The sequence below is a fragment of the Loxodonta africana genome, chromosome 4, assembly GCF_030014295.1.
Source record: "Loxodonta africana isolate mLoxAfr1 chromosome 4, mLoxAfr1.hap2, whole genome shotgun sequence".
Classification (NCBI taxonomy): Eukaryota; Metazoa; Chordata; class Mammalia; order Proboscidea; family Elephantidae; genus Loxodonta; species Loxodonta africana.
In genome coordinates this window covers 117,540,348-117,563,940 of record NC_087345.1, presented here as the reverse complement: position 1 = coordinate 117,563,940, position 23,593 = coordinate 117,540,348, and the positions used below count along the sequence as shown (strand labels likewise).

General features: G+C 36.7%; 1 protein-coding gene across 1 annotated transcript in view; it reads left to right on the top strand.

Moving 5' to 3' along the window:
- LOC100664997 (solute carrier organic anion transporter family member 1B3) overlaps positions 1-18,397 on the top strand; it is a 45,424-nt gene extending 27,027 nt beyond the window's left edge. Inside the window, exons 8-13 of the mRNA XM_023554735.2 lie at positions 183-378; positions 2,297-2,462; positions 5,062-5,246; positions 12,934-12,998; positions 16,766-16,883; positions 18,139-18,397. Of these exons, the coding sequence (XP_023410503.2) occupies positions 183-378; positions 2,297-2,462; positions 5,062-5,246; positions 12,934-12,998; positions 16,766-16,883; positions 18,139-18,352 (944 nt within the window). The 3' untranslated portion in view covers positions 18,353-18,397. The remainder of the gene's footprint in view (positions 1-182; positions 379-2,296; positions 2,463-5,061; positions 5,247-12,933; positions 12,999-16,765; positions 16,884-18,138) is intronic.
- The last annotated feature ends 5,196 nt before the right edge of the window (positions 18,398-23,593 follow it).

The window sequence follows — 23,593 nt, the reverse complement described above, 5'->3', positions numbered from 1 at the left end:
GAAGAAATTAGTTTTGTGTCTTTCTTGTGGTACACGGGCCCTCAACTTTTATCCTGGCCTGCCACCCATCTACCTAAGAAAATAATATTAGATGCATTTGGCTGATAAGTATTTCATACATAAAGACATATCAGGAAAACCAGTTTATGTAATTAACATTTGTTCTTTTCTTTTATTTCTAGGAATCATCACCATACCTACTCTTTCATTTGGATTTTTTACAGGAGGATATGTAGTTAAAAAATTTAAACTTAGCTTGCTTGGAATTGCAAAATTATCCTTTTTTGCCTTAACTTTGAGTTTTGTGCTTCAACTATTTAATTTACTCCTACTCTGTGAAACCAAATCAGTTGCTGGCCTAACCTTGACCTATGATGGGTTTGTATATATCACTTACCAACTGTATGAAAGAACCTTAAGATCTTGCAGCCCAACCATCTTATATCCCCTTCATCTATTAGTCGAGACTCAGAGAAATTGTGAGTTGTTGAATGTCACACGATTCCAGACAGATTCTACATCATACCATTAGTTCCAGGGGCTCCCTGATTATCAGGCAAGGCTTTAGCCTAAAGCCAGAACAAAACCCGTTGCAGTCAAGTCGATTCCAACTCATAGCAACCGTATAGGATAGAGTAGAACTGCCCCGTAGAGTTTCCAAGGAGCGTCTGGCGGATTCGAACTGCCGAACTTTTGGTTAGTAGCAGTAGCACTTAACTACTATGCCACCAGGGTTTCCAGCCTAAAGCCAGTTCTCTGAAAATTAGTAACTGTACCATCTATTCAGAAGAAAGTATCTAGAGATACATGGGAGTTTTTTTTCATCCAACAGCATTTCATTGAGTGCTACCTGAAAGGCCAAGATTTGCAGGATATATCCATTCCCTTGTGGAACTCACAGTGTAGTGACAGCAAAAAAATAGATACAATTTATTGAGTATTTATGACATGCTAGTAACTTGGATAAGTTTCTAAGATATTAATTAGTCATAGGTTCTCAGAATGAGGTTTGATGGGCCTTGGGCGACCCTGAGACCTTATCAGGGGATCCATGAATTCAAAACTATTTTTATAATAATATTAATTCTCATGAATGTACAGTGATATCTTCTAAAGGCTACAAGATAGGTGATGATGTCATAGCCTGACAGCTAATGATATGTATATTTGTGTATTCTTATATATTAAAAATTCCTCAGTATTAATTTCTAATATAGTGTATACCAATAGATAAAACTCAAACAAAAAGCTCTTGGGGCCTTCAATACTTTTTTGAGTACGAAGGACTCCTGAGACCAAAAAGTTTGAGAACTGCTGAATTAATTTATTTTCCCCCAAAACCCTATGAAGGTGATGATTGTCTATGACTTAGAAATGAAGAAAATGATTTTAGAAAGAGTAATCACACTGCTAGGAGGTGGCAGAACTGGTATGAACACAGGTGTACCTGATTTCAATGTCTGGACTGGGTTCTGAACCATTCTGCCTAACCATTTCCGGTAGTATGTCCTAAAGTGGATTTCAGTATTAGGTGTGTTTAGGAAAATTACTGATAATATAATTTCTGAATCTGCTCTTTTTTATTTAAATTACTTGTTTATTCAAAAATAATTTATCAATTCTCAATAATTATCAAAGTTTCTTCCAAAATCAAGAATATTTTTAGAATCAAGAAGTAGAAAATTAATTATGAAAATAATCCCTGTTTTGTCATTCTAGTCGTGTTAGAAAACTATAACGTGTAACAGTGTTATAAAGTGAATCATCATAAAGTATATTGTAGTTTCATTTCAAAAATATAGAGAGATTTTCTAATCTTTCTCAATTTATTCTATTATTCTTGATTTTTCAAAATTGATTCCTTAAGGTTTCTCTTTTGATCATGTCAAATTCTTTTCTTAAAGAAAAATACAGATTAAATACAGATTTTTAAGTTCAACCTAGTTAAATAACATTCCAAGGCTCAAGGAACTTTACAATGAACTGGGATGAACCTCAGTCTAATGTCATTATCTTAGTGAAGAGAACTGAATCACGGAAAAATTAAATGACTTAGCTAATGTGAAATTTCTCAAGAGAACAACAAAGACCTTGTTTCTAAGTCTTTTTAAATTCTACTCATTTAGGTCATAATTCATGTCTTGGTAAAGATGGAGGATGAAAAAGTTAATGAGGATTGAAAACAAACTTGCTATTTGGTGTCATCTTTTATTAAATTTCTCTAATTAAAGGTCAACTTTCCCTTTCCCTTGTTTCTGTCTCTTTTTCTTGATATTTGTCTATCATGTATTTTCAGAAAAAAACCAGTGGCATCGCATATAAATGTACCACTTTCTTATTGCAACTCAGATTGCAATTGTGATAAAAGCCAATGGGAGCCAGTCTGTGGAGAAAATGGAATAACTTATGAGTCACCTTGTCTAGCAGGATGCAAATCTTCAGGTAGTGATAAAAAGCCTAAAGTGAGTATTAATTTTTATTTTCTCTCCTTTCCCGGGAAACCCTGGTGGAGTAGTGGTTAAGTGCTACAGGTGCTAACCAAATGGTTGGTAGTTCAAATCTGCTAGGCGCTTCTTGGAAACTCTATGGGGCAGTTCTACCCTATCCTATAGGGTCACTATGAGTCGGAATCGACTCGACTGCAACGGGTTTGGTTTTTCAGTTTTTCTCCTCTCCCAAATCAAAATCACAGATTCAATTTAGCAATTATCAAATCTTTCTATAACTACACTATTCAGTAAAAAGATAAAAGAAAAAGATCTCCAAAGGTGTCTGTCATTGTGAGAGTTGTGATGTCATGTAAACAAAGCCTCATGTAAAATCCTGCTTGGGACACAGGTAGATTTTTCTGCTGCTTGAGTTCTAATTTGAGATTGCCTTTTTTTAATCTGGAGATTGTGAAAACATAACCTTTTGGAATTTGAATGTACTTGGGGTCTCTAGGAAGCTCCTAAATTTAAAAAAAAAAAAAAATTGACTAGAGGATATTATTTCCACTAAGTTAGAGATATTTTACCTTTCAGGAGTTAGGGGAAATTCCTGAGTCAACCCTTTGTCAGTACGACCTACCTTTCCAGGACAGATTTTGTATATAGGCTCTGATTTATTTAACTCTGGGATCGCTACCCTTTTGACTTTTCAAGATGTAATCAAGGCTTTAGTTTCAATTCTTAACTTCTAATTTGTATTTCTCCCAAGCTGGTACTTCTCCCATCCAGGATAACTTATCATCCTGCTTGCCTAATGCCAACATCATCCATACCCAATGGCATGGACTTGATTCCTACTTATAAGTGACCTTATAGGACAGAGTAGAACTGTCCCATACGGTTTCCAAAGAGTGGCTGGTGGATTTGAACTGCTGACCTTTTGGTAAGCAGGCAAGTCCTTAACCACTGTACCACCAGGGCTCCTCATCATCCATAGATATGCCATATTTTTCTTCACACAAAGCATTCCTTTCCATCTGAACTATGGGTTCTCCTAAGTCCCCTGGATAACTCCCAACAGTTGGGGATCAGGGATGCTGTACTACAATCCACCTCCAATCCACCCAACATCTCACAAAGTTGAGAAACTGTTTTCTGGGCCCTTTTCCTATCACCAACATTAGCAACATAATCAGCTATGATGCTATTCTCTGCCACACCACCCTGTGTTTAATTTTCAAGCATTTTCCATCTTTCCCTTGACCATAGGCCACCAATTATATTATTGAAGGACACTGAGAACATTCAAACCTGACCACAACTTTAATAAACTTGTACAAATATGACCCAAAGACTGTACATAAAAGCCCACATCTCACATTTATGGCCATAGTGCCTTCTACTGAGAGTACTCCATTAATCCTTAGTGCCCCTGTGCCCACTAATGAATGCCTGGGAAAGATGTGATGTTACAATCCTAAAGAGAGCTCTGTTTACCTTGGAGACATCATCTTATTAATACTGGTAATAGCTATATGGAGGCTGTTGGGACATTCTTTCCCCAAATCCTTAGTAATCAACCATCCCTTCCTAACCACTTAAAATCATGTTCCTTGGACCCAACTTTGTTTTTACTGGCTGCATAATGGATTCCCCACATTTTATTCCCAGTGAAAAAGTAAAGCTTGGTAAAGTCAGACAAATATGGATTTAAATTCTATCTCAGTTTCTCCTTCAGTCATTAGTCCTTAGCACTGAGAGATTTGAGGTAAACTTCCCTTGAACTTCAGTTTGGCCTAGCTTCAGAACAGAATTTATTAAAGCCATTCATCTACGTAAACAGCCTCCCTGATTAAATTTCTGAAATCATTTGCTCAGAAATCCTTCCCTTCTGGACTCTAACCATTGGTCATGACATTCTGTTATGTTGAATTTCTCTGGTAATAACATCATTCGTCCTATAATATGTCATTATGCTGGACTCTGTCCCATTCTACTAGATAACTCTGGTTTCAGATTTTGGCCCCACCCAGGTTGCCATATTTTCTGTGTTCTCTGGGCCATCCCTCCATTCACAGGGTGTCTCTGACAGTCGGGGTTGCTTAAAAGATTAAGCAGATATGTTTGAGAAAGTAAGAGCTGGAGGGAGAGAAATATTAAAAAGAATTCATATTAATGAGAAAATTACAAGCATAGTTTCAGATACATTTTGATTTCTTACATTCTTTCATAATCCTGAAATTAGGAATGAATTAAATGTTAATAGTGAATTACATTTCCTTGTCAGAAAGGTACCTAGGAAACTATTTTGTCTTTCAACTATTAAGTAAGTGTACTTTTAAGAACTATGATTATTTTAGTTCAAATGGATGAGACTTGTTTAAATATAATGTAATGTATTTGTGGCCCTGTCATATTTTGAGGGGAAACCCTGGTGGCGTAGTGGTTAAGTGCTATGGCTGCTAACCAAAAGGTCGGCAATTCGAATCCGCCAAGCACTCCTTGGAAACTCTATGGGGCAGTTCTACTCTATCCTATAGGGTCGCTATGAGTCGGAATCAACTTGACGGCAGTGAGTGGGTGGGTCATATTTTGAAAATGTACTCTTTAACATTTCAAAAATTCTTTTTAGGTGTTTTATAACTGTAGTTGTGTGGACACATCTGGTTTCCAGAACAGAAATAACTCTGCCCATTTGGGTGAATGCCCAAGAGGTGATCACTGTAAAAGGAAGTTTTACATTTATATAGCACTGCAGGTCTTGAGTGCTCTTGCCTCTGCACTGGGAGCCACACCTGGTTTCATGCTTATTTTTAAGTGAGTATGGCTTTTTAAAAGCAAATTCATACGTATTAGACTTTAAAACTCACCTAATAATGTGCGTATTTTTCCATAATGTATTTGACACTTTTATTCATATCTTGTTATATTTTAATTTTCTCAGAATTCATTATATTAGGATTATTGGAACACTTAGATGCCAGAATTTTGCCTTTGATTCTTCAATTACAAAATCTAGATTCGGTTCTTTCTCTTCTTACCAAGAATTTTAAGGCACAGGCTGATTGACAATTGCTTCAGTCATCAAAGCACCTCTGTATGTTTCTAAAAATCTTAATTTTGAGCTGCCCTACACCCTGATGGCCCTGTCAGAGTGAATCTTCTATTGAATTTTTTGAAAGAAAACATTTGGGAACCAGGCTGTATAATACAAACTTCAGTCTATATTGATATTCCAAAGTTTTAAATCCACCTTCAGAATAGCTTTTCACCTAGTCTCTCAAAATAGCCTAGAAGACGAGATAAACGTGAGCAACATTTATTCGTTTTTTTCAATCATTAGACAAATATTTAGACAAGATACCATGCTTGGCAAAGAATATTCAGTGGTGCATAAAATGGACACGGCTATCTGTTCTTATACTGCTTGGAGTCTGACAGGAAAGACTGGCATGAGGCAAATACGCTTAAAAATAAACACATAGCTACTAATCGTTATTTCAAAAAAAAAAAATTTCCTTCGAGTCTATTCTGACTTATAGTGACCCTCTAGGACAGAGTAGAACTGCCCCATGTGGTTTCCAAGGAGTGCCTGGTAGATTAGAACTGTCGAACTTTTGGTTAGCAGCCATAGCGCTTAAGCACTGTGCCACCAGGGTTTCCAATTGTTTAGTACTAATTAGGAAAAAAAAAAGGAAGAAAGAAAAGAAAAGGGGATGAAAAGGAAAAGCCCATTTAAGATTCAGGTGAGAATTTAGAAGCGGGGGCTCAGGAAGTACTTCTCAAAAGAAATGACATTTAATCTAGACACCTAGAGAATAAGTTGTAGCTAGCAAAATGAAGGTCTTTCTAGGGAAAGGGTCTAGGTGCCAACGCCTTGAGACAGGAAAATGCTGGTGTGTTTGAGGAAAGAAAGAAGCCAGTTGGCTGGATCACCTAAAACTGAAAGCATGTAAAGACTTGCATACCTGCTGCTGTGGATTTTGATTCATAGTGACACTGTAGGACAGGGTAGAACTGCCCCATAGGGTTTCCATCAGAATGTCCATCAGGATTGGAGGAAGACTCAGCAACAATCTACAATATGCAGATGACACAACCTCACTTGCTGAAAGTGGACTTGAAGCACTTACTGGTGAATATCAAAAGCTACAGTCTTCAGTATGGATTTCACCTCAACATAAAGAAAACAAAAATGCTCACACCTGGGCCAATAAGCACCATCATGTTAAACGGAGAAAAGCTTGATGTTGTCAAGGATTTCATTTTCCTTTGATTCATAATCAATGCTCATGGAAACAACAATAAAGAAATCAAATGATACATTGCATTGGCCAAATCTGCTGCAAAAGATTGCTTTAAAGCGTTAAAAAGCAAAGATATCACTTTGGGAAGTAAGATATGCCTGACCCAAGCCATGGTGTTTTCAATCACCTCATATACATGCAAATGCTGGACAATGAATAAGGAAGACCAAAGAAGAATTGGCACCTTTGAATTATGGTGTTGGAGAAGAAAGTTGAATGTACCATGGACTACCAGAAGAATGAACAAACCTGTCTCAGAGGAAGTACAGCCAGAATGTTCCTTAGAACCAAGGAAGGCGAGACTACATCTCATATACTTTGTACATGTTATCAGGAGGGACCAGTCCCTGGAGAAAGATATCATACTTGGTAAAGTAGAGGGTTGGGGGAAAAGAGGAAGACCCTCAAAGAGATGGATTGACACAGTGGCTGCAATAATGAGCTCAAGATTAACAACTGTAAGGATGGCACAGGACCAGGTAGTGTTTTATTCTGTTGTGCATAGGGTCGCTATGAGTCAGAACTAACTCAAGGGCACCTGACAACAACAACAACATAGGGTTTCCAAAGCTGTAATTTTTATGGAGAGCAGACTGCCACATCTTTCTTCCTCAGAGCGGCTGGTAGGGTAGCACTGGCCACCTTTCAATTAGCAGCCAAGCACTTAACCACTGTGCCACTAGATCTCATTAAAACTTGCATAGGTTTTAAAAATATACATGTGTAAGTATGGTGACCTGGCTTAAGAGTTAAGACCTAGCTAATTGACCACAAGTTCACTAATAGCCAGAAGCATAGCATGGAGAGAGAAGAAAGCAAATGTGTTACTAACTTTTGTTAAAACAAGTATAGTTGTCAGGAATCTTGACTACAGTTATTTAAATTCTATCTTGACCCCAAATTTTGTCAAATTATTTATTCAAATTTATTCCATAGTTATAACTCACCTTTATATAAGGTGCTGTCTATTCAAAAAGAGAAGTCTTCTGTATTTGCCAAATTAAAAATTCACTAATTTATAGGAAAATCGTCTCCAAACTAACCTCCAAACTAGCCTCCATATCAAAACGTTTTAGCTTCTTAATTCAAAATCTTTCAAGAGGAGAAGGAAGGTCATAGAGATCACTGTTCCATCATTGTCAAGAGGTATATTTCATTTTATCTTATTAAGAAAGTGGTTAAGACCAAGATTACTACTTGTTAAAAACATTTAATGATCTTCATAAACCTTTAGTTATATTGAAAGGAAACATTCGTGAAGCAGACTGCATAATAAAAATATAAACTTCAGGGTGTTGATGATTTTCCAAATCTTACATCATAAAGCTATTTTTAAAACTAGACTGGGCAGGAGTGCTATTATTCACTCAGTCAACACATATCCATTATGTGTGTAAATCATAGTTCTAGGCACTGAGGATGTAACTGTGAACAAAAGCGACTAAGGGCCTCTTTCATTAGTTTATATTCCAGTGGAGGAGGGTGAGATTAGGAAGTCGACAGGTGTAGGGAAAGAAACAATAAACAAATAAGCAAGTAAATACGCAAAATACAGGTAGTGTTAGGCACGAGGAAAGGGCTCAAGCATAACAACTGTGAGGATGGTGCAGGACTGGGCAGTGTTTCATTCTGTTGTACATAGGGTCTCTATGAGTCAGAACCAATTTTTTTTTTTTTTTTAACAACAACTAACAACAACAAGCACTAGGAAGAGTCCCTGGATGGTGCAAATGGTTAACAATCTCAGAAGGCTGGAAGTTCAAGTTTACCCAAAGGCACCTCAGAAGAAAAGTCCAGGGATCTATTTCTGAAAAATCAGTCATTGAAAACCCAGTGGAGAACAGTTCTACTCTGACATACATGAGGTCACCATGAGTCTGAATAGACTTGACAGCAACTAATAGCCACAACAAAGACAGTGGTACAAGGATACTGAAATTTTTTTCTGGTCGCTTCCAATTTTCTCTGTTTGATAAAAAGCAAGGTAATCAGGCGAGAATGAGGAGGAAGGAAAGAAAGAGGCTTGAGGTAAAATCATGAAATGGGAAATAGTAATCTTGGAGACCGGGAGGATAAACTGACTGGGAAAATTGGCTAGTAAATATCATAGGGTTATACCGGAGGCCCACTTGAGGTTTATGCTCATAAATTTAAAATGAGATCATTCAGCATGTTTGAATGATTTTCTACAGCAAATGCAGAGAAAGGTGCAGAAAAGGCAGAGAATTTGCTGAAAGCACAGTTGGAATTTTGCTTATTTAGTGCATTAAAATGTGTGAGGAATGAGAAAGTCCAGGATATATGCTTAAGGAGTGACACTAATGAGAGAGCATGAGATTTTAGCCTGCAAGGCGAGGAAGGAGGTGAGGGCATGTGAGGGGAGGTGGTCTAAGGGAGGAGCCAACCACCTGAATACTCCTGTGGAGTGGAAATGCTACTAGAGTTGGTGTATTAGAGGGAGTGAATTCCAAAGACAGGAGGGTATGGAAGAGTGGGATTCTTAAAATCCAGAATTAAGTAAGTGTACACAGATTGGTGTGACCATAGAGTGAGGGAGATAAGACCCTTGGAGTGAAGAAGGCCAAGTAACCGAGAGGCCAGAGCATTGGGAGGATTGTCTACATGGATATTAAATAACCAGGAATGGTGACAGGAATAGTCTTGGAAAAAATAACAGAGACCTAGTGCTAAAAGTGTCAAGAAACAATAGAGGTGGTGACATGCAAGTCTATAGATAACTGCAACAAAGAGGTTAGGTAATGATATATTATGATAGCACATGTTTTAACAATAGCAGATAGAGGTCTTTAAGGAGGAAGGAGTCCAGTCTGAAGTGGTTAAAGAGCAGGAAGAACACAGGATATAGGAGAAAAAGAGCAATTAACCACTTGAGACAGTTGTGTGGAAAGAGTCATGGGGAACAGCCAGGCTTTGTGTAGAACAAGAAAGTAAAGGGAATGCTAAGAATTTAGGATCTAAGAATTTTGCTGGTAGCAGACTATGAGTTCCAGGGGCACAATAGAAGGGTTTGACTGAAAAGGAGTAGGTGAACAGATTAATTAAGGGATACACTAAGTCATGTGAGGGTGAGAGTCCCGGCACCCAGAAATTATCTGGAAGCCTTTGGCTTCTGCTGGTGACTAACAGATGTGAGACACGGTGTAGCTTATGATTAACAAACGTTAATTCAAAATAGTCCAAATGAGGGCGAGGAAATTAATTAGAGCTTGTCTTCAAGTTTTTGTAAACAGAGGGCAAGCATTCCTATCTATTCTGTCTAGTGACGGGATCTCATTAGGTCTAACTGGTAATCCTCTCAAGAAGCAGTAGGTCCTGATGGCTAATTGTCATTAAAAAAAGCAACAGAAGATAGTTGTATTTAGAAAACATTCTTTAATGATTAAAAAAAAAAAGATGAACATAATACATTTGGAAACCCTGGTGGCATAGTAGTTAAGTGCTACGACTGCTAACCAAAGGGTTGGCAGTTCAAATCTGCCAGGTGCTCCTTGGAAACTCTACGGGGCAGCTCTACCTGTCTTATAGGGTCACCATGAGTCGGAATTGACTTGACGGCACTGGGTTTGGTTTTTTTTTTTTTTTTTTTTTTTTATGCATTTAGCTTTTTGGGATGCTTTGTGGTGAATTCATTCTGAGAGGTCCATCCAAACACAGAGCTGCTCATTATCAGATGTGAGATAGGAGTCACACTGCTGTGATTAATATTTTGCAGAATAATGGTATGTGGGTGAGTGTGTGCGATTGTTAGTGTATAGGTGTGTAATATATACATATAAGTATATATTTATATATCACATAAATCTATCATTTCCACTAAGTTTCTAAGACTTTGGGCAAATTTTAAGCCCCCTTTTTAGGGAAGTATTAGCCTTAGATGCAAATCCTTCCAATTCTCCTGGGTGATAGCACAAGTTGACAACAAATATCAGTTTTGCATCTGGCATCTCAACCAAATGCAACCTTTATGAATCATCAGCAGTGAAAATTGGCACTTCAGGCCCTTGTCACAGAATTCAACCAGAAATAAGCTATAACCTTGCTGTTCTCCAAAGCCCTCTTGAGAAATCTGATATTTGAGAGAGACAGTTTAATGGACAAATTAACATTCAGCATTTTATTTCACTCCTGCTGGTTTCCTCATGCTAGTCTCTCTACAGCAGAAACCACATTCTTGAACAATGTTATCACATCTACTTACAGGCCAGGCACTCAAATGTAGGGTTATGCTTCCAGCTCTGCTGGGAGAAGTGTTGCCACCCTTTGCAAAAACAGAAACAAAAACTCCTATTTTCTCTTTTAATAGAAAATTGCACTATGTTTAAGTTTTATTATTCTGGTGGTACTGTGGTTAAGCATTTAGCTGCTAACAGAAAGGTCGTTAGTTCGAATCCACCAGCCACTCCTTGGAAACCCTATTGGGCTGTTCTACTCTGTCCTGTGGGGTCACTGTGAGTCAAAATCGACTCAACAGCAACAGGTTTGGTTTCGGTTTTGATGCTAATTTAACTTTCAGCCATGTTTAATTTTACAAACAGTCTCAAATTTTTTTTGGAAATGGTACAGATCCTAAACAGATATACTTTCTGCTGCAGTTTTGGTGCACAATGTGCACAATGTCTAAAACATCTGCCTTGTTTACCAGACGGATAATATGTAAAATCAAATTGCGTTTGACGTGTTTATAGCAAATCCATCGTGGCTCCTAGTGAGGGCCGCGTTCGTTTCAGTGTTACATACCGTCCACTTAACAGCCAAGAGTTTTGCAGAGAAGGACATGAAGGTTAACAATTTGTGGCTTAAAGAATGTCTTCTTTTTTTCGTTTTTGAAATGGAATAATTTATGTGGCATCAGACTTATCAGACAGAGTTGCTCTGCTTTCATGTCTGTGTTTGATACAAGCATTCTAAACCTAAATTTTCTGCACAAATAATTTCCCGGTCAGCCTTTCAGGAAAGCTACTAATTATTGAGACTTTTTTTTTTTTTTTAATATAATTTAAGTGTTTTATATAAGCTAGCTCATTGTATTTGATTCTCACAAATACAGTAGGAGATAGGCATTATTATCCCCGCCTAGCAGATAAGGGAACAAACTGAGACCAAGAAAGATTAAATACTTGTCTAAATTACTTGTGGGATATGAAACATTGTTTATCTCTATTCTCAAGAAGAGCTAGCATAGTATGTCAGAGGAGGCACTTAAAATATTTGCTGAATACGTAAATCTATTTATGTTGCTCTCTAAGGAACCCTAGTGGCGCAGTGGTTAAGTGTTCAGCTGCTAACCTTAAAGGTCAGTGGTTCAAACCCACCAGCCACTCCACAGGAGAAAGATGAGGTAGTCTGCCTCCATAAAGATTTATAGCCTTGAAAACCCTAAGGTCTTCCTACAGGGTTGCTATGAGTCGGAATCCACACGATGACAGTGGGTTTTAGTATGTTGCTCTCTGAACAAATACATTAAACCAAGTAGTTAAAAATAATAATAATGATAAACTTTTTGTACCAGTTAATTCCAGATTTCGGTTAAAAAAAAAAAAAGAGGATTTTTGAGACTCAGTCACAATCCCACAGCCAGATAAGTTCATTTCTCTTGATATGTATTAGGTTATCACAGGGATGATAGTATCACCAGTTTCATTCAACACAAAAATGGAATTGTGGAAATAGCTTTCTAAATGCAAGAGTGAGTGAATTTCTAAGAGAATACAAATGTGCTCTCTAACTTTAAGAAGATAATCACTTTAACTAGAACATAGATAACTTTTTTGACCTTGCTGGTTGCATTATGTAAACTTTAGCTGTTAACATCAATGACAGACATAAGGGGTTAGAAAAATTCTAAGACTTAGATAACAGTATCTCCTAAAATTGGCTTCTTCGCCATAGTAAAGTCTGTTCCAACCATTATCCCAAGATTTTCATAAGACTCAAATGTGAAAATTTTTGCTAGGATGTCTTGAAATCACAACACATTGAATAAGCAAGAGAATAATTATTATCATTCAGTCATTTGCCTTTTTAAAACAATGGAAAAAAAAACTTTAAGTAATGCAAGCTATTCACTTGAGGGTTTCCATTCCATCATGAAGAACAATTGTACTGAGAAATGTTTTAATACTGAACTCAATTATTTTAGAGATGTTTAATATTTCTTTGCTTTTATCTTATTTCAGAAATGTTCAACCAGAACTGAAATCACTTGCAGTGGGTTTCCATGCACTGACTATACGATCACTAGGTACAATAAATACAAAGATTATAACTTTGTGATGTAAATATTCATGCCAAAGCTCTAAGACTGAAAGTAATTAATTTCCAATTAGAGGAAAGTAGAAGAAATGGTATACATAAGAAGCATTTCTATTTACTTGATAAATGAAATATGATAAAAACTGAGAAAACCCTAAAGTCTTTCCACATTCAGACTTAGAGATATTTCTTCCAGTAGGCAGAGTCAAGGGCCTTCTATGCTGTTGGAGGTTAAGTCCCAAAGCAGCTGGCGAGGCCTTACAATTTGATCAGATGGAGATTGTGCGAACCACCAGAAGCTGACTTAATCTACTCCACTTCCGGCTGCCTAGACCTCTAAGACTGGAGCAGTTAACCTTTATCTGAAGTAAAAAATACAAAATGATGAGAACTCAGACTTCAGAAATGAGCGTCTTGGGTTAAAGCAGTGGTCTGAATGAAAACAAGCTCAGAAATTGTGTTTTTCGTTGGCAAATGACAGCTATTTCTAAGTATTCATATGAGAGATTTAAGAAATTATTCTTTCTTTCTTATTGCCATTTGTGTTTTTACCTTACAAGTTTCTTATTGTTGTTAGCAGTTTAATAACTTCTAATCTAACCCCCGTTAGCCCTTTTGTAAGACTAATGAAACTTATATGCCTATTCCTGGGAAGTAGAAAAAGGGCAGCATCCATTAGTGATTCAAAGAGAGCAGGGCATATGAGTGATCATGGCGCTGAGCAACCACAGATGGCAGAAGGAGAGGGAAGTGTAAGGTTTTAATCCATAATGCCCTCGGAAGCAAGCAAAAGCGGCATAACCGAGTGGAAAAATTACAACAGAAAAGTCATCCAAGAAGTATATTTGGGGAGAAGGCCACAGATGCTCAAAGGTAAAAAGGAAAGAGCAAGGAGAAAATACACAAGGAAATGGGAGAGAAGAACATGGAGTCACTGTATTATTCAATTACAGTTTTCTTCCCAGGGTTCTCTTCTGTGCTTCTCTTAGCTTCTGTCCACCCTGGCAGTTCTCTACCTCCAGGTTCAATGACAACACTTCACTCTTACAGCTTAGGCCACCAAGCTGGCAGATGAAAATAGAATATGGGTAGTTAGTACTTCTCCTGATATGCTGAAATGAGGCCTTAAGGATAAAAAAAGAGGGAATTGCCCTAGCAACCTAAAATAGGAAAAAAGATTTTTGCCACCCTACTTGCGTGCATCCTAATTTGATGTGTCCAGTATATATCACCATAGAACCTAAAAAATACACGTTTAATACCAAACTTCCAATTCACAAATGATCTTCTTGAAAACAATATATGTGTAAATTGTGACATGTCCAAATGGTGTATAAAACTGAAAAGCTATTTGGAAAATAGGTCATTAGAAGTTTTAAAATTCCATTAATGATTAAGACCATGTTTGTTACCTGAAACAGTTAATTTATCAAGTTTGGTCAAAGCAGCTTGTCATTCATTGTATGAGAAAGGTAAATGTCGATGTTTGTTTTTCACTTTTCAAAGGATGGCTATGATTTGTGGAAAAATTAAGTTCTTATTCATCAAATCACCACTAGTTTTCTTCAAATATTGACCTCAGCTGCCACCCATCAGTCTAAGGCCTCTCACAGAAAATCGAGAGGCTGATTAAAAGTAAATGGGATTGATAAAATTGTGAAATATGGATCACTACCATTCTTTCTGTAACAAAATAAAATTTGAAAATTGTTCAACAAAATACAAAAAAGATCAAAGAAAAATCGTAAATACTTCAACTACCATCTGAAGGATAGATATCTATCAGCATGTTCCTGAAAATTTCCGTCAAATTGCCTATGTTTGAATAAGGACTCAGTCTCAGTGTTTATTAATACAGCAATAAGAGCAGACAGGTGCTTCTTTTAAAAGACAACATATGTGTTCCTGAAAGGCCTTGTGTCTTAGTCAGCTACCACTGCTCTAAAAGAAATACCACAAGTAGATGGCTTTAACAAAGAGAAGTTTATTCTCTCATAGTCCAGTAGGCTCCAGGGGAGGGCTTTCTCTCTCTGTCAGCTCTGGAGGAAGGTCCTTGTTATCAGTCTTCCCTTAGTCTGGGAGCATCTCAGCGCAGGAACCCCAGGTCCAAAGGATGCACTCTGCTCCTGGCACTGCTTTCTTGGGGCTATGAGGTCCTCCTGTCTCTCTGCTCGCTTCTCTCTTTCATATCTAAAAAAGATTGGCTTATCCAATACCTAATCTTGTAGATTTCATCAATATAACTGCTGCTAATCCATCTTATTACACAGTAGTGCTAGGACTTACAACACATAAGGAAATCACATAAAATGGTGAACAATCACACAATACTGGGACTCATGGCCCAGCTAAGTTGACAGATATTTTGGAGGGACACAATTCAATCTGACACCTTGCATTCTGAAATATTACACTCTAAAAATAAAAATCAGGTTAGGGACAGACCACTAAAAACCTATGCAACATTGTGACCAGCACACAAATAGGAGGAAAAAAAAAAATGGCACCAGGGGCCATAACGTGGCTAGTCTAGGCTGCCTCAAAAGACATTAAAATGCACAAATTCAATAGCAAGAAAATATTGGATTGTGGGCTTGAATGATACCAAGAAAATGGAAGTAGAGGTCTGAGTCTAAAAGAAAGTAGAAATTGCCAGGAGCCTAGCCTTCTGCGAAGCTGGGTCTGTGCTTCTCTGAGAAGCGAGTCGCAGTGCAGACACTCACTTTTTAATCTTCTTAAAAGAGAGCTGAAAAAAACTCCTGCCTTTGCAGCAATTGAACTCAGAGCTTTTTCTTTTCCTAGGGAAGTAGTAATTCTGCTCTCACTGTACCAGTTCTCCTCACCTAAGAAAAATTACACATGAACCAACATTACTTCCATTTGTACAGACAACATCATTCTCATTGCCAAGCAGGCATAAATTAATTCGAATTATAGAAGACTGTACTGCCATACGAAGTGCTTTCTTTCTTTTGTGCATTTGGTGGGCGAAGCAGAGACGAAACTAGATGTTAAAAAGTCTATGATATTACTATATGGTTGAGCCTTTCAGATTGCAAACAAATTTGATTCTTGGGTAGATTTAGTCCATGTCAATATGAGTCTTACAAATTTTTTTAACTTTTACTTAATCTACCAACATCATCATTTTTATTTTGACTATCCTCCACAACTTCAATCTTGCATGAGGTAACTGCTATATAATTGGCAAGAATCTCTGGGTGGTGGAAATGGTTGCTGGGCTACTGACCCAGTGATCTATTTCCAAAAAATCAACCACTGAAAACCCTGTGGCGCATAGTTCTACTCTGACACACATGGGGTCACCGTGGGTTGGAATCGACTAGATGGCTATTAGATGTAATTGGCTAGAGATCTGATCTAATTGAGTAATTTAGCAAAAGAGTGTGAACATGACACAAATTGTGCTTGAGCAGCCCTTTGTACAGGGTATTAACTGTTAGGTAAAAACCGTTTTTAAGTAATATAATCACACCTAAAGTTATTTCTGATAGCCTCATTCTTGGAAGACGATATGTACAAATAATGAATCAATCTTTAGTACAGGAAAGACTGCACTCCCAATAAAATTTCACTGGCCCTTGATACTTACTTTTATTGCTAAGTAATTGGTATCAATGAATTTCTAGAAAACAAAAATTCCTTCACTTAAATGTATCAGTGTGGAATATTATCCAGTTAATTCTGAAACTTCTTCCTTGGGTTGGGTTGACATCTTCTCATATAATGTTGCAGGAGGAATTCTAGCTCCTGTATATTTTGGGGCTGTTATTGACAGAACATGTTTGAAGTGGTCCATCAACAGTTGTGGGAAGCAAGGATCTTGTAGGATGTATAATTCCGTGTTATATGGGTAAGTTACATAAATGTGTTTTGTTAATTCATCTATTCATTTGACTATAGAAGGATGAAATGTCATTTTCACTATAATAGTAATATTAGTAGTAATAGCCACTAATTAGCTTTTGGTTTGTATTCAGTACTATGTCAGGCAATCTCGTATCTCATTTTAATACTCATAAGAACTATAGGAGATGGATAGTTTTCTCCTTTTTCAAGAAGAATTAGTAACCTACCCAAAGTCACATGAATAACAAATAATAAGATAACTAATAGCAAAAGTTAATAACAAGAAGAGCTTGGATTTGTATTATAACATTTCTTTCAAAAAAAAAAATCTGTATTCGATGACCTCTGACTTTCTAGGAAGACATACAGTGATCAGTTGGCGTTCTGGTCATAAGTCCACGGCAGGAGAAAGGAAAAAGGTGGTTTCTATAATCTACTTGGAAACCCTGGTGGCATAGTGGTTAAGAGCTACGACTGCTAACCAAACGGTCAGCAGTTCGAATCCACCAGCCGCTCCTTGGAAACCCAATGGGGCAGTTCTACTCTATCCTGTAGGGTCACTATGAGTTGGAACTGACTCAACGGCAATGGGTTTGGTTTGGCAATGGCCTACTATATCTTCGTCATCACTCCTTACTTACCATTTTAATCACCTGAAGAACTTTTTAAAATACTGATTTCTGTACCCTACTTTAGAGATTCAGTCTTAATTGGTTAGAGATGTAGCCTTGACATGGGAGTTTTAAAATTTCAGGTAATTCTAATGTGTAACCAAAGTTGAGAATCACAGTAATAGACTGTGTGCCAGGTAATTTTATGACATTATTGTTAAAAACATGCAATAGGCCACACAGCAGGGCTAGGTGGACTAAATTTAGCCCATAGCTAAATATTGAATCTCTAGTTCAATTAAAATTAGTTCAGTTGTATTATCTCATAGTCAGTACACTTCCATTACAATTTGTTGCCTTTACAGATGAACTAATCTGTCTTTGAGAAAGTAAAATATTACAAACACACCCTTACTTTATAAAAATCACTTGGGTAGATCATCAACTACCCTTAGTTTCTACGGCTTAATAATTCTTTTAAAATAATCAAACACTCACCGTAATTGCTGTCTTAATATTTTTAAGTGTAATTTCAAACATTTTTTTCTTTTAAGGCCTTCTGCATACTAAAGAACAACATTGTAAGTTGTTCCACATAATTTAAAATGAATATCTATTCTTTTTTTCTTTCTTTCTCTCTTTTCACAGAACCTACTACTTCAGTGTAATTTTTAGTTTAAAAGGTTCATCACTTATTTTATTTATTATATTCATTTACGCCATGAAAAAAAAATATCAAGGAAAAGATGCCGAGACATCCGAAAAAGTAAAACAAGTTGTGAATGAAGCAAACTTAGAACCCTTAAAAAATAATGGACATTTTGTATCTTCTGCTGGAGAAGATGGTGAAACATATATTTGAGGGAAGAAAAAACGCTGCTCTGTTTACATCCACCATTGTATTGAATCAGTAGGATGCTATTTTTCAGCAGAAGTTCCCAATCCTTTCACTGAGAATTTCCAGTCTTATGATGGAACAATGAATCAGCCTACTTATGAATTTACAATGAAACGAACTGTAAATGAAAAAGAATGGGGGTCCTCCTTGTTGTGGTATGGTTATGCAGTTGTGATTATAATTAGAATATATGATCCATACAAAATTTAAAATGAAAGACATGGTTAGTATATAATAGAAGAAAAAGTATTTTGTTCAGGTAAATGTAACTCTTAATAAGACCATTGGCTAGAAATTAAGACATATACGGAAAACCTGGTGATGTAGCGATTAAGAGCTTGGCTGCTAACCAAAAGGTCGATGGTTCAAATTCACCAGGCACTCCTCGGAAACTCTATGGGGCAGTTCTACTCTGTCCTATAGGGTCACTATGAGTCAGAATCGACTCGACAGAAATGGTTTTTTGGGTTTGTACATGCATTTTTGTTTATGCAGTTTGGACCATGTTACTCAAGTCTGAAATCTAACCTAATGCATTAAGTATTAATACATGTATTAAGTCATATATTTCACAAACATTATTAATTTCTAACTTAAAATAGTGCTTTGCTAGCAACGTCTAGTGTATTTTCTTCTAAGATCTCACTAAAATATGGGTGAAGACATAGAAATAATTTGAAACTTGCCAACTAAGGTTGTCAGACAATGTATTACAGAATGTGTTAAGTTTCCATTGGGCCCACTGGGATGAATTAAGGAAAATTGTCTTTGACTTGCAAGTCAAAATCTCATTCTGTCTTTTTTCCCAAAGTCTTGAAAGTCAAAGTCCACTTAAAGATGTGCCTTTATTCCCTCTCTCTGTTCTCTGAGAGAAGTAGTTTGTGTCAGATAATTTATTGTCTGTCCACCTATTCCATGTTTTTTGTTTTGCTTTTGGCGGGAGGGGGGAAGGAAGGCAGTTTTGTGAGGGTTTATTGTTGCCCAAGGATATGTCATTCACTTCTTTGCACTCCCACGCCCTGCCCCGAATTCCTTCAAAATAGTAGAGCAAGAATTAATGTGAATAAGGGCAAATATTTGAATACTGAGTTTTCTAGGGGCAGCAGCTCTATTGTAGTGAATACTGGAGATGGTAGTAGTAGTTTTTCACTTCCATTGGTTAAAAGCAGATTGTGTGTGTGCGTGTGTGTTTGTGATTAGCATCAGAATCGTCTGAGAAACTTTATTTTAAGAAATGCTATCATAGATTACACTCCAGAGATTCTGATTCAATGTATCGGTGATAGAATCTGAACATCTTTAAAAAAAAAGCCCACATGTGCCCTTGACACAAAATACAGAAAACCAAGCTGCAGGATAGGAAAAGGCATATTTGAATATAGCACACTCACATAGCATAAATGCTTGCTAGAAACTTGGAATTGGCCTAGAAGTTATATGTATTAACCTGTCCTCAAACTTTAGATCTGAGAAAACATTCATTCATCATGCAACTAGAAGTTTGGAAAAACCGTGCACAAGCTAGGTTGGTATATAACAAGTCTGATAGAATCTTGTCTAGTTAAAAAATAGGAAAAGAGAATAAATTATAAAGCTATTTTTTAAAATGTTACAAAGAACATAAAGGTAAGAGCTATTTATTCAACAACTTATTAATTGTTGACAGGAGATGCAAGATATGAGAGTAAGCAAAAAAAGAAAAAGAAAAAGACTTTACCTCATGGAAGTTCACTAAAGAAGGAAAGAAACAGTAACAAATGAAATGAAAAAATGCTGTAAATTAACACTTACCAATAGAAATTTATCCTGATAAATTTAAACTTAAATTTATCCTGATAAGTTTATATTTATAAATGTGATATGTGCAGTGATGGAAAGAGGAACATTTAAAATACACCTCAGATCATTTGATCTACTGCAGAACCCAGAAATCTGGAATAAATGTTAATCTTTAATCTAATGACATTTATTAAACAGGAATATGAATTCTAAGGAAGAAGAGAATAATTTATCAGAGGGTTGACTAAATTAAAGAAAGTTTGCAAGGAAACAAAATAATGCAAGAGTATAATTAAAATTTACATTGGATAAGGTTAATAGAAGACAATGTCCAAAAAATCAAATCTGTGATGAAGAACTTACATTTGAGACAGACAGCCTAAGAAGGCAGCACAGCCAGACACACCGTGTCGCCCCCCTGCAACAAGGACCGAGATACCAAATGAAACTGATACAGATGACAATCTGGAACCCTGAGCATCAAATGCAAGATTGAAGAATTAGATTGAACACCAAATGAAAAGAGAACCTGAGTGAAAACAGTGAACAAGGAGATCTACGAATCATAGGCACTCTGCCAGTTGGCCCAGTGCAACGTGAAATCTTGAGAGAAAGTGAGCAGCATTCTTGAGTGAGGAGCAAGGAAGGCAACTTCAAGTAATTCCCAATTGGAGATGGAGATACCGTGTAGACAAACCCAGAGTGAAGCAAGGTGCCACCTGCACCTCTGCCAAATGATAAACAGGAGATCCTAGTGCCCTCATTCAATGGCTGCCTGGCTGCAACATCACATATCTCACACCCAAACAGTTCCTGTAGGCTGACTACATGGGCACTGGAACCTCTTGATCTCCCACCTACTGAGATGCCAATTCATGCATGCAAAGAGGGCCTATTCTGTCCATTTGGGTAGTACTGCCTTAAAGTGGCTTATGGAAATGTCCTGTCCTGACCTCCAGAGGATGCACTAACTGCTAACACCAACCCAGAAGGAACCCGTGGTTCCACTATGTCTGTGGAGGGATGCTGACCACCTAACACCTGTCACCCAACATCCAGAAAAGAATTCACTCTCCCACCTTCAATCGATCCTGTAACAGAAAACATACAAGCCTAACCACAGAGGACTCACACATGGGTGTGACCTACCATGCCCATTAGTGAGAGGAAATCACACCCAGTCAATTGACACCACCAAAGTTATGCATAGACCAGCACCACAAAATAACAACAATTAAAATAATACAAAGAAAGAAAGACATTCTGGAGATAAAGAGAAAAAAAAAACTCCCAATATATGAAAACAAAACAAAGAAACAAGAAAAAACCACGGGACAAAACAAACATACAATCAGTAAAGAAATATGTAAATAAATAAATTAACATGTTAATGCCTTGGAGGCAGCAGACAATAACAAATCATATGAAGAAACAGGATAACACAGCTCAGACAAGTCAGCAAAATAAAGGGACAGACAACTTTCCTGAGGACAAATAATAATAGAACTACCTGAGAAGGAACTCAAATGACTTATATTCAGGCTCCACAAAGAGATCAAGGAAAACTCAGGAAAAAAAACCTTACATTATTCAAGAAAACAATACAAGAACAAAATGACAAACTCAATAGACAAATAGAAACCATACGAAACAACAACTAGAAATTCAGGAGATTAACAGTAAAATTTCAGAAATAAATAACTCAAGGGAAAGTCACAGAAGTAGAATTTAATTAATAAAAGAAAGAATGAATGGGGTAGATAGAAAAAATCCTTTGATACTAATTTGTTTGAGGAAAAAATCAGAAAAAAAGAGCGAAGAAAGCCTGAGAGTTATGTGGGATATCATCAAGGGGAATAATTTATGCTTAATGAAAAAAACAAAAAAAAACAATAGGAACTTCAGAATAGAAGGAGAAAAAAAAAAGTACAGAGAGAATTTTTTTAAATAAATTGGCAGAAAACTTCACAAATATCATGAAAGATGTGTAGGTTTCAATCCAAGAAGTTCAATGAACCCTATGTGGGAGTGACCCCAAAAGAAATTCACCAAGACATATCATAATCAAACTTTCCAAAACCAAATACAAAGAAAGAATTCTGAAAGCAGCTAGTGAAAAATATTACTTACAAAGGGGCATCAATAAGACTAAACACTGATTTCTCATCAGAAACCATGCAGACAAGAAGGCAATGGGAAGACATACAAAAAAAATCCTTAAAAAAAAAATTACCAACCAAAAATCATATATCCAGCAAAATTGTCTTCTGAAAATGATGGCGAAACTAAGACATTCCCCAATAAGCAGAAATTAAGAGAATTTGTAAAACCCAGGCCAGCATCACAAGAGATAATAAAGGGAGTCCTCTGGACAGAGAAACAATGACATAGACAATAACCTGAAATAAAGACATGCAAGAGTATAACCAGATATCAACCCAGATAAAGACTTCACAAAGTAAAATAAAGCCACAAAACTGATTACAGGGAACCAGAGATGTTAAGCTGTAAACGATGACAAAGTCAAAACAAAAGCAGAGAATAAAAGGGGGGAAGTTATACAACTCCCATATGAAGAGAAAGTCAAGGGAAGCTCAAGATGTAACAGACTTTTAAATTTAGGAGGACAAAGGTAAACTTCAAGGTAATCACAAAGAAAATTAATAAGTCTACTTACCAGACTAAAGAAAAAGGAAATCAAAAAGACTCAGTAAACACAAAAACAACAACAATAAATGATAGGAAAAGAAAATCCATATACGAAAAGAACTCAGCACAAAAAATTAAGAAGACTATAATACCAAACACAATAAAGATCATAGAAGAAAAAATAGGGTCAGTGCTAGAGGCCCTAATACATGGCATAAATAGGATACAAACCATAACTAACAATACACAAACACCAGAAGATAAGCTAGATAACTGGGATCTTCTGAAAATTAAATATTTATGATCATCAAAAGACATCACCAAAAGACTAAAAGAGAAACTACAGACTGGGAAAAAAAATTTGGCTGTGACAAATCTGACAAAGATCTAATCTCTAAAATCTACAGGAAAATCCAAAACCTCTAAAACAAAAAGACAAATAATCCAAATGAAATATGGGCAAAGGAAATGAATAGACACTTCACCAAAAAAGATATTCAGGCAACTTACAGACAAATGAGGAAATGCTCCCAATCACTAGCCATGACAGAAATGCAAATCAAAACCACAATGAGGTAGATACCACCTCACCCTGATGTTACTGGCATGAATTAAAAAAAAAAAAAAAAACACACACAGACAATAATAAACTTTGGAGAGGCTGTGGGGAGTTTGGGACTCTTATGCACTGCTGATGGGAATGCAAAATGGTGCAACCATTTTGGAAAATGGTATGACATTTCCTTAAAAAGCTAAAAATAGAAATACCATTTGATC